Below are 12,626 nucleotides of genomic sequence, written 5' to 3'. Positions count from 1 at the left end.
AAGAGACTCACACTACAGTCATGTTTAGTTCTTCTGTCCTTATACAAATACCCTCTGTGAGGATTTGTCATTTGCAGAAATAATTTCAGGGACTACTTCTTAGGAACCAGGCTGGGAAAAAACTTACAAACAACTGTTTTTTAAGAGTCTCTGTTGCCCAAATTTCAGAGCAGAATCAAATATTTTATCTTTCACTGTCTCCCAAGTACTGCACAAGCCAGGTAAATACAGGGCTAAGCCCATAAATGTGTGTGTCGGGGGTCCGGGGGGCAGGTATTAAAATAGCAGTACACGCAAAGAAACAGCCACATGTCTAACTCCTTATTGCTAAGCTTTTGGTCATGTGTACTTTTTGCCTTGTGACTGTTTCCCTAGGGGTCTAACCCAACAGAAGACTGAACAGTCCCAACCACCTTATTCCATGGCATCTTTGTACTGCAGTTCTCTTTATTTTTTATTTTCGTTTTTATTGCTCGTTACTGGCTTTTCTCCCATATAACACCCTCACTATTTCACATCTCTGAAGGATGTCATGAGCCTCTTCTGCCTTTAATTCCCACTTCTCTTAAGCTCTTTCAAAACGTTTCGAGTCCGTTGTCCCTGGTCCAGTTATAGTGCTCTGCTCAGTGTTCATTGTTGCAACCACCATTTCACTGCCATCCTGGCATGGAGCCCAGAGATGATCCAGTTATGCCCACAGATTTTGACTTGACTTCTGCTCTCTTTTGCCAGTGAGGTGCCATGCTTTGGAGAGCTAAGTGAAAGCATCCACCTCAGAATAACAGTAATAGCCACAATCTATTGATGTTCACTACATGCTTGGCGCTGAATTATGTAATCCTCACAACAGCCCTGCAAAGTAAATGCTATATTAACATACTTGTTTTACAGATGAAGTAACTAAGATATAGAGAGGTTAAACACCTAACCACACAACTAAGAAAGGGGTGGAGCTAAGATCAGAATCCAAACATACCCTCCTGTGCGCTTATTCACTGCACCACAGCACCTCCTGGAGGAAGGAGCTTATCACGGGTACCTTCATAAATTCAAGACAAGCACACACGCACGCACGCACACACACACACACACACACTCTGAAGTTATTTACAAGTGATGCATTGAAAAAGTTAGTGTGTTTTTTCACGCATTTACAATTGGCTTTTTGAACTAAAAAAATCATAAATTTTAAAAAACTTTACATTTTCTGATTATAAAAGCAGTACACGTTCATTGTTACCCAATTTTAAAATAGAGATATAAAAAGGAGAAATAAAAACAACTGTAATTTTACCACCCAGGGAAGGAAAACACCTCTCTGTTAACACCTTGTTCACATGTAATCCTCCAGACTGATTATTTATGCATTCATAGGCATCACTTTTCTACAAAAAATGGAAATATTCTGCACCTACTGTTTTATAATGTATTTTTAAACACAATATATTTTGAAATATTTTCATTCCAATAAATATTCATCCCCAATATTATTTGTGGTGCTTAAACAATACTCCAATCCATAACTGAACCAAACTTATTTAACTAGTTCCCCTTTTTGGTCATTAGATCCTTTCTAATTGTTTCAAATTATAAGCATAGGATGGCAGGGTCAAAGAGTATAACTTGTTCCAGTTTACACTCCCAGAGGCATACACGAAAATGTGTTGATGTTTACTTGTCACATCTCTCAGGGGCATATACTTAATACCTTGGATGTGCTCCTAGTTGAGGCAGAACTGAGGAACTTTTATGAGAACCCGTACATCTTCAGCGTGACCCCTGGGCTTATCAGCTCTCTCTGATCAACATCTATTCTAGACGTAACTCTAGAATCTGTCTTTATGACCTGAACTCTTTATTCTATGTGAAGAATGTTTTATACTTTCACAGTCCCCAAGAAACCTTGGAAGAATGACATAATTCTTGTTAATTGCTCTCAAGACCCGGAGCCACAGCTGAGTGCTAACTCAGGATTTTTGGAAATCACTTGTCAAGTGAGAATGGTGTGTTTTGATAGATTAACTTCTCCCTGAATTAACGTCGGATGCAGTGCAGCTGAGTTTACATGCACAGCAGCCGGGAACACTTCTGACAGTGACTTTCAATCAAACTGATCAACTGCATTTTTAGAGCAGGAGTTCTCCAAGTGTGGCCCCAAAACTGGCAGCATCAGCAACATCTGGAAAATGGTTAGAAATGCAAAATCTCAGGCCCTACCTCAGACTTGCTGTGTTAATCTATTTGGGCTGCTGTAAAAAAATACCATATACTGGGAGAAATTTATTTCTCACAGTTCTGGAGGCTGGGAAGTCCAAGGTCAAGGCACTGGCAGATTCAGTGTCTGATGAGGGTCCTCTTCCTGGTTCATAGATGGCCGTCTCTTCACTGTGTCCTCATATGGCGGAAAGGGCAAGGGAGCCCTCTTAGGCCTCTTTTATAAGCTCATTAATGCCAGTCATGAAGGCTCCACCCTCAGGACCTCAGCACTTCTCAAAAGCCCCACCTCTTAACACCATTACCTTGGGCATTAGGCTTCCACGTATGAATTTGGAGGGGACACAAATATTCAGTCTCTAGCACTTACTGAATCAGAAACTCTAGGAGTGGGCCCCAACAGTCCATTAAGTTTGAGCCCCACTGCCTTAGTCCACTGGGCATTCCAGTAGGGCTGCTGTGTAGACAGGCTTCCCTGGTAGAATCAGTCTGCCACAGTGCCTAGAAACCAGCCGGGGCTAGAGGAATAGAGGTAGAGGGCATCGTTTGCGCTGTGCCAGATTCGGCCAGGCTGTGTGAGGTGTACTGACAGTACAGTAGCCATGTCTTATGCCAGAGGAGTAGTTTGAATGGCCACTTGCCCACTCTCTGTGCTTGTCATGTGGTCTTAGTTATGCTCTGTATTCCCCCAGCCTTTGTGTCAGAGTTCTTATGACCAGAAAAGCCCTCGAGAGGTCATTTAGCCTCATTGCCCAGCCGAATGAGACTTACCCCTAAGTCATTAGTGACAGATGAGAGTCCAAACTATTTTTAAAGATATCCAGAGGGAGAAACTTCCCAGCTGCCCCTAGTAATCATTCTGCACCGCCCCTCCCCCCCCACCAAGTCTTTCCCTCTCATCTCAGTGCTTGCAAGTTTCCTGTTGCAAAAATGAAGACCTAACCCGTCTCTCCTTAAGGCTGAAAAATCACAAGATCTGTGAAGCTTTTGTCATCCCGCAGGAATCTCTCGGTGTATTTCTAGTCACATCTGTGGTTCTCCTCCGAGTTCTTCAAGGCCTCCATGCCTAGCTCTGGGCACCAGGGCTCTGAAAAGTTTGCTGAGCTCTGTGTGTGCTGAGAGTCTGGCCCTGTGGTTCTTTATAAAGCTAGCTTTGTGCTTGTTACCTTACTTTAGTTCATTTGCTCGTTCATTTAACAATCATAGATTTCAGCTGTTGTTATATTGAACCCTATGAAATTGATGATAAATTTAGCCATTTTTGACCCATAAAAATGGCAGATTCATAGGGCTCAACCTAAGACCGTGTGCTAGTCATTATGGGGGAGGCAAATCGAGAAAGCTATGGGCCGTCCTCAAGGAACTCCCCGTATAGTGAGGGAAACAGACCCTCCAGAGCAGGCCAGTGGAGGCCAAAAAAAGGGGCAGAGGCTCACAGGGCGGGCGGGGGGAGCCCAGGAGGAAAGCATCCCCTCAGGCTGAGGACCAGACTACGTTTCCCCCAGAAAGTGACATTTAAACTGAGTTCCAAAGGGAAAGAGTTCGTTTCAAATGGCTGGTTTGTGGTCTGCTTTTTATTTCTTATAATCCCCACAGCGTAGTTAGTTTCGCTGCATACAAAATCACCACAACAGTCCTTGTTTTGTGTATTTTTTTAATGATTTGAAAGTCACTTAGGGCTACCAAATGTAGTTGTTTGATCCTATTTTAGTTTACTTGCTGAAACTGAATATTATAATTAAGCTTTGAAACCAACTAAGGGAAATATTACGTGGTAAAATTAATAGTTATGACTCGGCACTAAAGATCTAACTAGAAAGCATTCTCAGGGTAGCCATGTGTAGGTTAAAAATATACTCTAAGTTGGATGGCAGTCGACCATCTGGAAATCTATTCCCCCCATCTGCGCTTAAAGTACACTGGAAACGATCAGGGTGTTGTAAGAATGAAGGGTCAGTGACGTCCTCGCCAGGGACTGCCTCACTCGTCTCCCTCTCTGTGCTGATTATGGGCCACAGATGAGTCTTATTACGAACATAAACTCAAAACCAACATTCCAGCTCACGACTGAAATGCTCCCGGCCGTAAACCTCCCTGCTCCTGTTCCCGCTTGTGCCGGCCGCGCGCTGGGATCAGCCCCTGCAGCCTCGAGGGGATCTTCTCGCACTGTTGCTTCTGCGTTAGAAAATGAGAAGCTGTTTCTTTCCGGGGCATGCTGTAAAGCTACAATAAAAGCACCAATGGTGATTTCTGACTTGATTGTAGATTCCAAGCAGTTCTTAATTTATAATTTAAAAGGAAAAGAAAAAAGATGTTTATTACTTTCCTTGCTGAATCCAAAAATCCCTCTTTTTAAAAAAAATTTCTAAAAGTCTTCAATTACTTTATCTATTAAGAACAATATTTCCGGTGTCCACCTTGAGATACTAAATTATGATCCCTGTTCTGTGTGATGCTCATAGGCAGTATAAACGTAAGTGATAAGGCTGGCTTTGAGTTTAAGTTGCATTTTATTTTAGGTTTTAGAAATGTAACATTTCTATATAACTAAATATTGTTTCTCTTGGAATAATGAAAGAATGATAATCTTCATTTGGGAAATTGTGAACAAAATACAGTTGAATGGCGCTATAATGCTTTTAGCAGGAGAGCAAGATGCTCTAAAGGTTAAGTTAATTTGCTGCTTAAGTACCCAGAGGTCCTCATTACAACTTAGTCTCTGCTGTAAAGCTGGCACTGAAGGGGAGGAATTTCAGGACTCGGGGAAACCTCCGAAATTCCACAAAGAGCATGGCTTAGAAAAAAACTACTAGGAACAAGAGAGAACCATAAAATAAGGTTTGCTCTGAGCATTTTACTGTGGAACGGGCCTGAAGAGGAGAATTCTGTCTACACAGATAAATACAGATTGAGTTTTTAACACACATGTATGGGAGTACTGACTATTCAGAAACCCAGCAAATCATGTGGATAGGTCATAGAACCAATGTTTCCTGAGAGCCAGTGCTTTGTAACTTGAGCAGGGATGTCCAGACCAGGTGCCTTCGTGCTCCGGAAGGAGAAGAAGATGGTGATCGCAACACGGAAGAGAAAATGGGCTGCATGGGACTTGGGCTGCCTGTGAGGGACTGAAGCTCTATGCTCACATTTCCATATCTGTAAAGCCTCCATGGAATAAAGTGGGCGCTTATTAGATTTCTTGCCTTCCTGATTCGTCCCCCTAAAGACTCAGTATATTTGCCTTCTTTCTGTGCCTTTTCATCTTTCATTAAATTTATGTATGAAAAGACCTCTTTGAAAGCTTTGTTAAAGTATCCCATCAGAAAATCCCCAAAAAAGAGGTAAGATTCTTATCTCTGGTAGAAAGTATAAATGCCTTAAAGAAGGAGCATTACCTTGCAGACCTCCTACAGTCCCTTTGAACTCCGTGGCTGCCAGCGTCCATCATCTTCTCCTCAAGGTGCTCAGTGAGGAGAGAGATGCAGTTTGGGCTCCAGATTGGAATGTGTGGCCACCCCCAGCACTGCCATTCCTAGAGGCCTGTGTGGAGCCTGCATCATTGGCACTCCGGTGCTGCCTCCAGGTAGGGAAGCAGGGATTCTTGGCACCCACGAAAGAAAAAGAAATGCCCATCCTTTATCTTTTCTTCTTTGTTCAGCTTGACTGAGCATACGATGTGGCGTCTTCGTATCAGGACAAAAATCAGCACTGATGCCTTCATTTCAGCCAGAGAGCATGTGTCCTGACCTGTCTTTTATTCCACTTCTCTGCTCCCTTTCACTGACATTCGTTGCACAGCTCACTATGTTCTTTTCTCTGTGTGCTGCCACCATTTTCCTGAAGCTGCTCTTAAGAAAATCAGCAACAAGTTTTTCTAGTTGCTAAAGCCAGGGATTTCACCTGAGAAACCCAATGAAAGTAGCAGCTCTGATGTGTGCCAGCCACTGTGCTTGGCAGATTTTTATGCCTTTGTAGTCCTCATGGCCTCGGGCACTGCTCCCACCTTCTAAGGAGTCTTCTCCTTGACCTGGGTGAAACGGCTCTCAGGCTCCTTCCTGCTCTGTCTCAGGGTCCTTCACTGACTCTTCTTTCTGCCCCACCTCTTAAGTATTAACCTTCCCCTGAGGTGTGCTGCTCAGCCCTCTTTTTGTTCACCCCTTGAGCCACCTCATCTGCTCCCATCTCCTCAGCCACCCCCCATGTGGATGGATTTCCAGATCTGATTCTTATTTCTAATTTCCTAGTGGACATCTCCACCTGATTATCAAACTGAGCACATTCAAAAGGATTTCATGCAAAAGCATGCTCCCCTCTCGTGTTCCTTATTGCAGTTAATGGCCCCTTGGTCATTGGAATTGTGGCTCCCTCTTCCATTGTCCCTACTTCAACTGAGGTGCTTAGGGTCGTTCATTCGAATTTACACCACAGCTTCCTGCCCTCTGCAGTCAGCCTCCAGCTGTTCCAGTCCGTTCAACCACCAGAACTATCTTTCTGCGTCACAGATCTGATTGTGTCACCCCCTACTTAAAAGCTTCCGATGGATCCTAGCTTGGCAGAGTAAGTCACATTCTTCCAAACCTACTGTACTAGCCTCATCTCCCGCCAATTACCCAAGCCCACAGCATTATTCTCATTTCCAGGCATGTGTATGTGTGTGTGTATGTTGATTCCGCTGCTAAAACAGCCTCTTTTGTCCTCTTTTGCCACCTGGAAAATTCCTGTTCATCCTTTAAGAGCCAGTTCAGTCACTCCTGGCAGTGAATCGGTGTCTGTTGAATGAAAGATTGAAGACTTGCCTCACTTGTGCAAAATGAGGCTCTCCCTGCTCAGTGCTCTGGAGGCCGTCTATTCATACCTCTGAAACATCTATCAGCATTTGTGTTGTAGCTGCTTTTTGTATCAGACCGGGCCAGGGATGGTGCTGTGTAGCTCAGGCGCTGCCTCTTCCTCTCCCTCTCTCATGGCAGACATCGTTCCCAATCTCCTTTCCCACTCAGCTCAGACAGGCTCAGAACCCTTGTCAACACAGCACTTGGGACAGCCACTTTCAGCAGACTGGAGTTTGCACACAGTTTGAGGTCTGTTTGACATCCTCTGCAGTAGACTTGGAGTTTTTCCAGCACAGGAGGCTGCCTAATATAACCACTCAGTTGCTGAATGAATGACAAATGGGTTTTTCTTTTTTCTTTTTTGAGTTTTTCCTAATAGTAAATAAAATGTTGATATTTTAATCTTATTTTAGCTCTATATTGTTTCATGTTACAGATAGGTCTGTTCAGGAGAACGTATTCATGGCAAGAGATGAATGAGGTGATTTGTTGAAATCCATTGTTACTCTTTGCCAAGAATTCTTCACACACACACATTCCGTCCACCAAGCCACCGCCTGTGCCTGCCACAGCCCAGTGTCTCTACGGAATTCAGCCCACTGCTTTGTCCTAAAATCAGCACCCTGCATCTTGTTTCTTCTAGCATTGCCTCGGAGTTATCTTCCACATTTTCCAGAGTTGGTGGGATAAAGCATTAAAAAGATAAAAGTATCTAACCTTACATTCCAATTTTATAGCATCTCTTTTTGGCAATCACAAAAGAAAACTGGCAAGTCTGGGTAATTTTAAAACTAGTTAAAAAGTACTTCAAGAGAGCTGTTTTTTCTGTATTGTATGAAACATTTCATAAATATTAAATAGTATTACCTTAGTAATCCATTTTCTTTATCTTTGAACCAGGGATAGTAGCTATCAAAAAGATGTCCCAAAAGTGGCTTTTTTTCCATGGCTCAAGTGAAAGATGCAATTTAATTACCATTATTGAGTTAAATGGGTTTCATTCACACAATCCAACTAAAAGCCTTCTTTAATGCTGGTCACATTTCAGAATTTAAAAATGGAAAATTGGTTAATATAAATGAAGAAATCAAGAAAGTTAATATAATTTTCTCTTGATTCCCTTAATATACGTAAGACAGCTGGTTGTAGAACACTCAAAATGCAAAGTTCTCGCATGTTGGTCGTAAGACTATGCCATGCGGTAAACAGAATGATGAGAAAACAGAAAAAGAAAAGGAGAGATGGGGTCTGTAAAAGCCAGCAGCAATTTCTAAAATTACAGTTTCGCTGCATCTCCATCTATTTGTAAAGCCTGTTCTCCATTTACTTTTTAATGAATTTAGGCTGTTGGTGAATTATTGAAATGGTTTCCGCTCACCTTTTTATGTATTTTCTCTCCTATTATGTTCCCACTTGTCTTATCTGGAAAATCCATCAGGCTAACTGTCAGGTAGGTTTGTCTTGATGTTTAATGTGATTATTAGAAGTATCCATAGCAGGAGATGAAGTAAAAAGATTGCTGGTGACCTGTGATGAATCATAAAACTAAACAGAAAAGGCATGTACTAAATTACAGAGGAACTTTTTGCAGATGCATAAAACCATAGAAGCTGCAAGCTCAAAGCCCGTTAAGCCAGTGTGAACATCTATCATAAGAACCCAGCCAAAGGGAATACAATGGGTCTAAATGATAAAGTAGGTTACCTGGACTGTCCACTTTTGCTATGGCTCAAAATATAGCCTGCTTCCAGAGGGCTTAATTGTTATACAGTGATATTATATGCTATGTGGTCACAAGCGATTCTGCTGTAAATATGCTATCAGCTTTTACGGATTTGGCCAGGTTCAAGAAAAACTCACAATGATGTATTTTAAGTCCGTATTTTAAGTACTTATTCAGACATACCTTTTGCCTTAAAGAAAGAGAGTGACTAGGAAAAAAGGGAGGGTGGTGGTATATATTTTGTTAGTGCTAAACTTGCCCTTGGAGTTAAATCCAACATGATTTAACTCTAGTCAAAAGAATAATCGCTTGAAATTGCAGTAGGAGACAGAGCTGTTCGTTTCTCCCTTTGGTGTCAGGGAAAAGGAGTATTCCTTCTCCCACATGAAGCAGCAGAACAAGCTCTTTTTAGATCCTCAAGTGCAAGACAGACACTTTATAAGCCTGAACCACAGCTAAGCCCAAGAGAGGAGAGACATACATTTAAATTAGGGTGTGTTTGGTGTGTGTTTGATGTGCGTGTGTGTGTTGTTTTTAACTTGAGCTCATTTTTATCTTTCAAGGGGAAAAATTATGTGCTTCAGTTGCCATGCAACACCAACAGTTCTAACAGCTTTCTAATTTTAATTCCAGAAGTCTACAGAGCAAATGAAGAAGGTCCCTACTATTATCCTTTCCGTCTCTTATAAAGGAGTCAAATTTATTGATGCAACAAATAAGGTGGGTACCATACCTCTCTTTGGTTTGACACCAGATACAGTCCTGAGTATATAATCTAAAATCCTTTGCTTCTTGTCATACCCAACATCCCCCACTTTAATCACTCCCCACTCCCCATCTTCAGGCTCCCTAAACACAACTGTAGATACACACACACAGACACACACACACACACACACACACTCATACATATATATAGAAGGGCACATTTCATTTGGGGGTCTTGATCTAGCATTCCTACCCATATTTTTCTTTCATTTTTCCATGGTGACTTCTCTAATAGACTGTGGCCACTTATTATCTGGCATGTCCCTTTGGGTCTAGAGAACATTAAAACAGAAAAAAATATCATGCATGGACTGAAAATGCAGCAATGTCATCATTCTTCCGTCAGAGGAAACTTGCGAGGTGAAAGGCTGGAACATGTGTCTTTCCGTTTCTCTAGAGATGTATATGTGCTTTCTTTTGATGTATGTAATGAATACCTGACACAAGGAGCACAGTCTCTGAGTTTTATATTTTATAATTGCATTTAATTCTCAACTATTGAGGTGGAAGAGAGGGTTTCAACTATATTGTTTTCTTAAGAGCGCAGTCAGAAAAGCATCTCAGGCCATGCTGTTACTTTGTTCTCATAGTGGGAATAGTTTGTGAGTTTCAAGGTTGAGTGTGGACAACTAAGTTGCATTTTACTTAAAAAGCATTTAGAGTCCCTTCCTTGGTGAAGATGACAGAATGCCAGTGCTAGACTGAACACTTTCGCTCTCCATAAACCCAAACCCCACTGGTTCCTCCTCACAAAACCCCAAAATGTCCATGTGTTTTATTCGTACATCCCTCCAACTGATAACGTGTAGAAAGAGGGAAGAAGAGGTGATCCCCCTTGGTGAATACCATTTGTTTTCTGGACTGCCTCCCCCGTCCTCCCACCTGGACCCACTCCATTTTGGAAAAGGCAACAGAAGTCATGAAACAGGTGAACTTAAACAGTGGTAACTTACGGCTGAATTTAGATTCCAGGGAAAAGTCCCATGGGCAATGACCCTTGGATGTCTATAATAAACCTGAGCATCTGAATCAACCAATTTGAAGTTTTCCCGATTTGTTTTCTGTGACAAAGAAGATTGCTCCACCAGCAGTCAGATAAGCCCAAGCTCCCCAGATCTACTTAGGAAAGCAACCTACCACTTTTAGAAACAGTTCTGATGATCATGCTGGCTGATGATATCCAAAACATACTCAGAATCAGATGCCTTACATAGAATGATAGTTTCAACTCTGCAATATGTTGTTGACAGTTATTGTTGTCAGATTACAATTGTGGAGACTCTAATCAGAAAAATCTCACTTGATTTGCTTTTTTATTTTTTGGAAGCAACTTTAGTTACTGGTGCACAAACTTTCTTTCTCCTTAAATTACAGTCAGTTCATTTAAAAAGTTCCTAAAGTTTATGGAACTCTCATCGAAGATACCATTGCTATTGCTGAATCTCAATTTCAGGAAGGGCTTTGGCATTTGGATATTTTTCCCTAACCTAGAGCAACTGTTTCTACCCCATTTGCATTTGACAACCATGAATAGCAATAAATTTTCACTATGTGAGTTTGACACTCTCTTAGATTAGCAACCTTAGCAGGCTTGGAGTCTGAGAATTTCTAAACAAGTGATATTTGCCCTGAGTGGTTCCCAGAGTCTTAAGGCTGTCATTCCATGGAGCTAGTAGTATGACTGGATGCTTCTGTATTACGAGCAGCCCCTCTAACCCGCTCTCTATGATCAGAGGAATGAGACAGCTCTGTCGGTTTTGTTGCATTTTGCTTATGGACACATCAAGGGTCATAGAACTTGATCTCCTATACCTTGAGACATTTCTGGTTCAATCGCCAATAACTGGATGAGTTATCCATAGATCTCTGCTCACTGATGACTACTCTTTGGAAGTATAAGCACTGAAAGATATGCAAAAGATAATTGTGTGAATAAAGACACTAAATAAAGAAGACCAGCATATCTTTCAAGTCCTTGTGATGTGGCCCCCAGCATATTTTCAAAATCTAGAGCAAAGGCAAAATGCATATGTTGGTGGCAGGTGGAGCCAACCTCTCTATGACTATATGACAACATGGGCCTGGCTTTTTTAGGAATTTGGGGACATTGACTTCAACATTGACAGTTCTACCAGGACCCCATCCTACTGTCCTGCAAGGTAGCTGATCTACCCCAATCTAACAGTGGATAGGGAGAGAGTGGGTGACTCAGGACCATAGTTTAGTAGTTGGTATGTGAGAAGCCAAAGCAGAGAGATTGTAGTAGAAAGGCAGAAAAAAGGAGTAGTGTAAAGCTACACTGGTGGACTTTGTAGTAGGCTGAGAAACCCTTCCCCCAGCCGGGGCTGAAGGACTGGTTCCAGAAGATGTGGAGGATCCATCACTGAAGGATCATCCACAAGTTGTGGCGTGAAAGGAACTGCGCTCATACACCTAGATTCTAGCAGCGTCTGTGGTGGCATCTGTGTGACACTTTGTTCTGTAGCAAAGTCCAACCTCTAATTAATGCCACAGCAGGAAGGGAGCACACTGATAAACTCCGGAGCCTGCTTTCAGTGTGTACCTGAGATTCTCCCCTGGGAAATGTTGTCTTGGTGCGCTACTTTGATTTGCAGTGAAGGACTTGTGAAGTGTAGACATTTTTGAAGACCACGACTTGAGGTACTAATGGCCACTCAGCCTGTAATAAGGCACAACCAAAAGTCACACCTTAATATTCATGTTTGATGTTTTCATTGTTCTTTATTCTTAAACAGTCCACTCCTCACCATCGTGTCTCTTTAGCTCTGCCCTGGTGAGACAGAGAAGGGTATTCAACCTGCACTGGACAGGGAGAGACAGGCCTCAGGCCCTTCACTAGGTGACTGCCCCACAGTCACACAGCCAGTTGGTCATGGAGTGGGACTAAAACTTGAGTTTCGCGGTCACTACCCTAATGTTTTTTCTATTACTCCACAGCTACCTTCCACCAATTAGTTTGAAGTGCAGTGGATAATTAATTTTGTGTTAATTACTCTTCCATTCCTGTTAGCCCTATTAGACTATGTGAAAGATGAACCCTCCGGCAAAGCACTTCTTTCCTTTTACTCTGA

General features: G+C 42.2%; 1 protein-coding gene across 22 annotated transcripts in view; it reads left to right on the top strand.

Annotated features, from left to right (window-relative positions):
* Positions 1-12,626, top strand: part of ANKS1B (ankyrin repeat and sterile alpha motif domain containing 1B) — a 1,016,307-nt gene that overhangs the window by 977,221 nt on the left and 26,460 nt on the right. For 21 of the 22 annotated variants that reach the window (XM_044745264.2, XM_044745227.2, XM_044745210.2 and 18 more), the window contains 2 exons: positions 8,482-8,493; positions 9,400-9,486. In XM_044745264.2, coding sequence (XP_044601199.1) covers positions 8,482-8,493; positions 9,400-9,486 — 99 coding nt within the window. The remainder of the gene's footprint in view (positions 1-8,481; positions 8,494-9,399; positions 9,487-12,626) is intronic. The other variant, XM_070507124.1, reaches the window with a different exon arrangement.

Source organism: Equus asinus, chromosome 4 (assembly GCF_041296235.1).
Source record: "Equus asinus isolate D_3611 breed Donkey chromosome 4, EquAss-T2T_v2, whole genome shotgun sequence".
NCBI lineage: Eukaryota > Metazoa > Chordata > Mammalia > Perissodactyla > Equidae > Equus > Equus asinus.
Note: the sequence above shows the minus strand (reverse complement) of the source record. Positions and strands in the feature narration are given on the sequence as shown.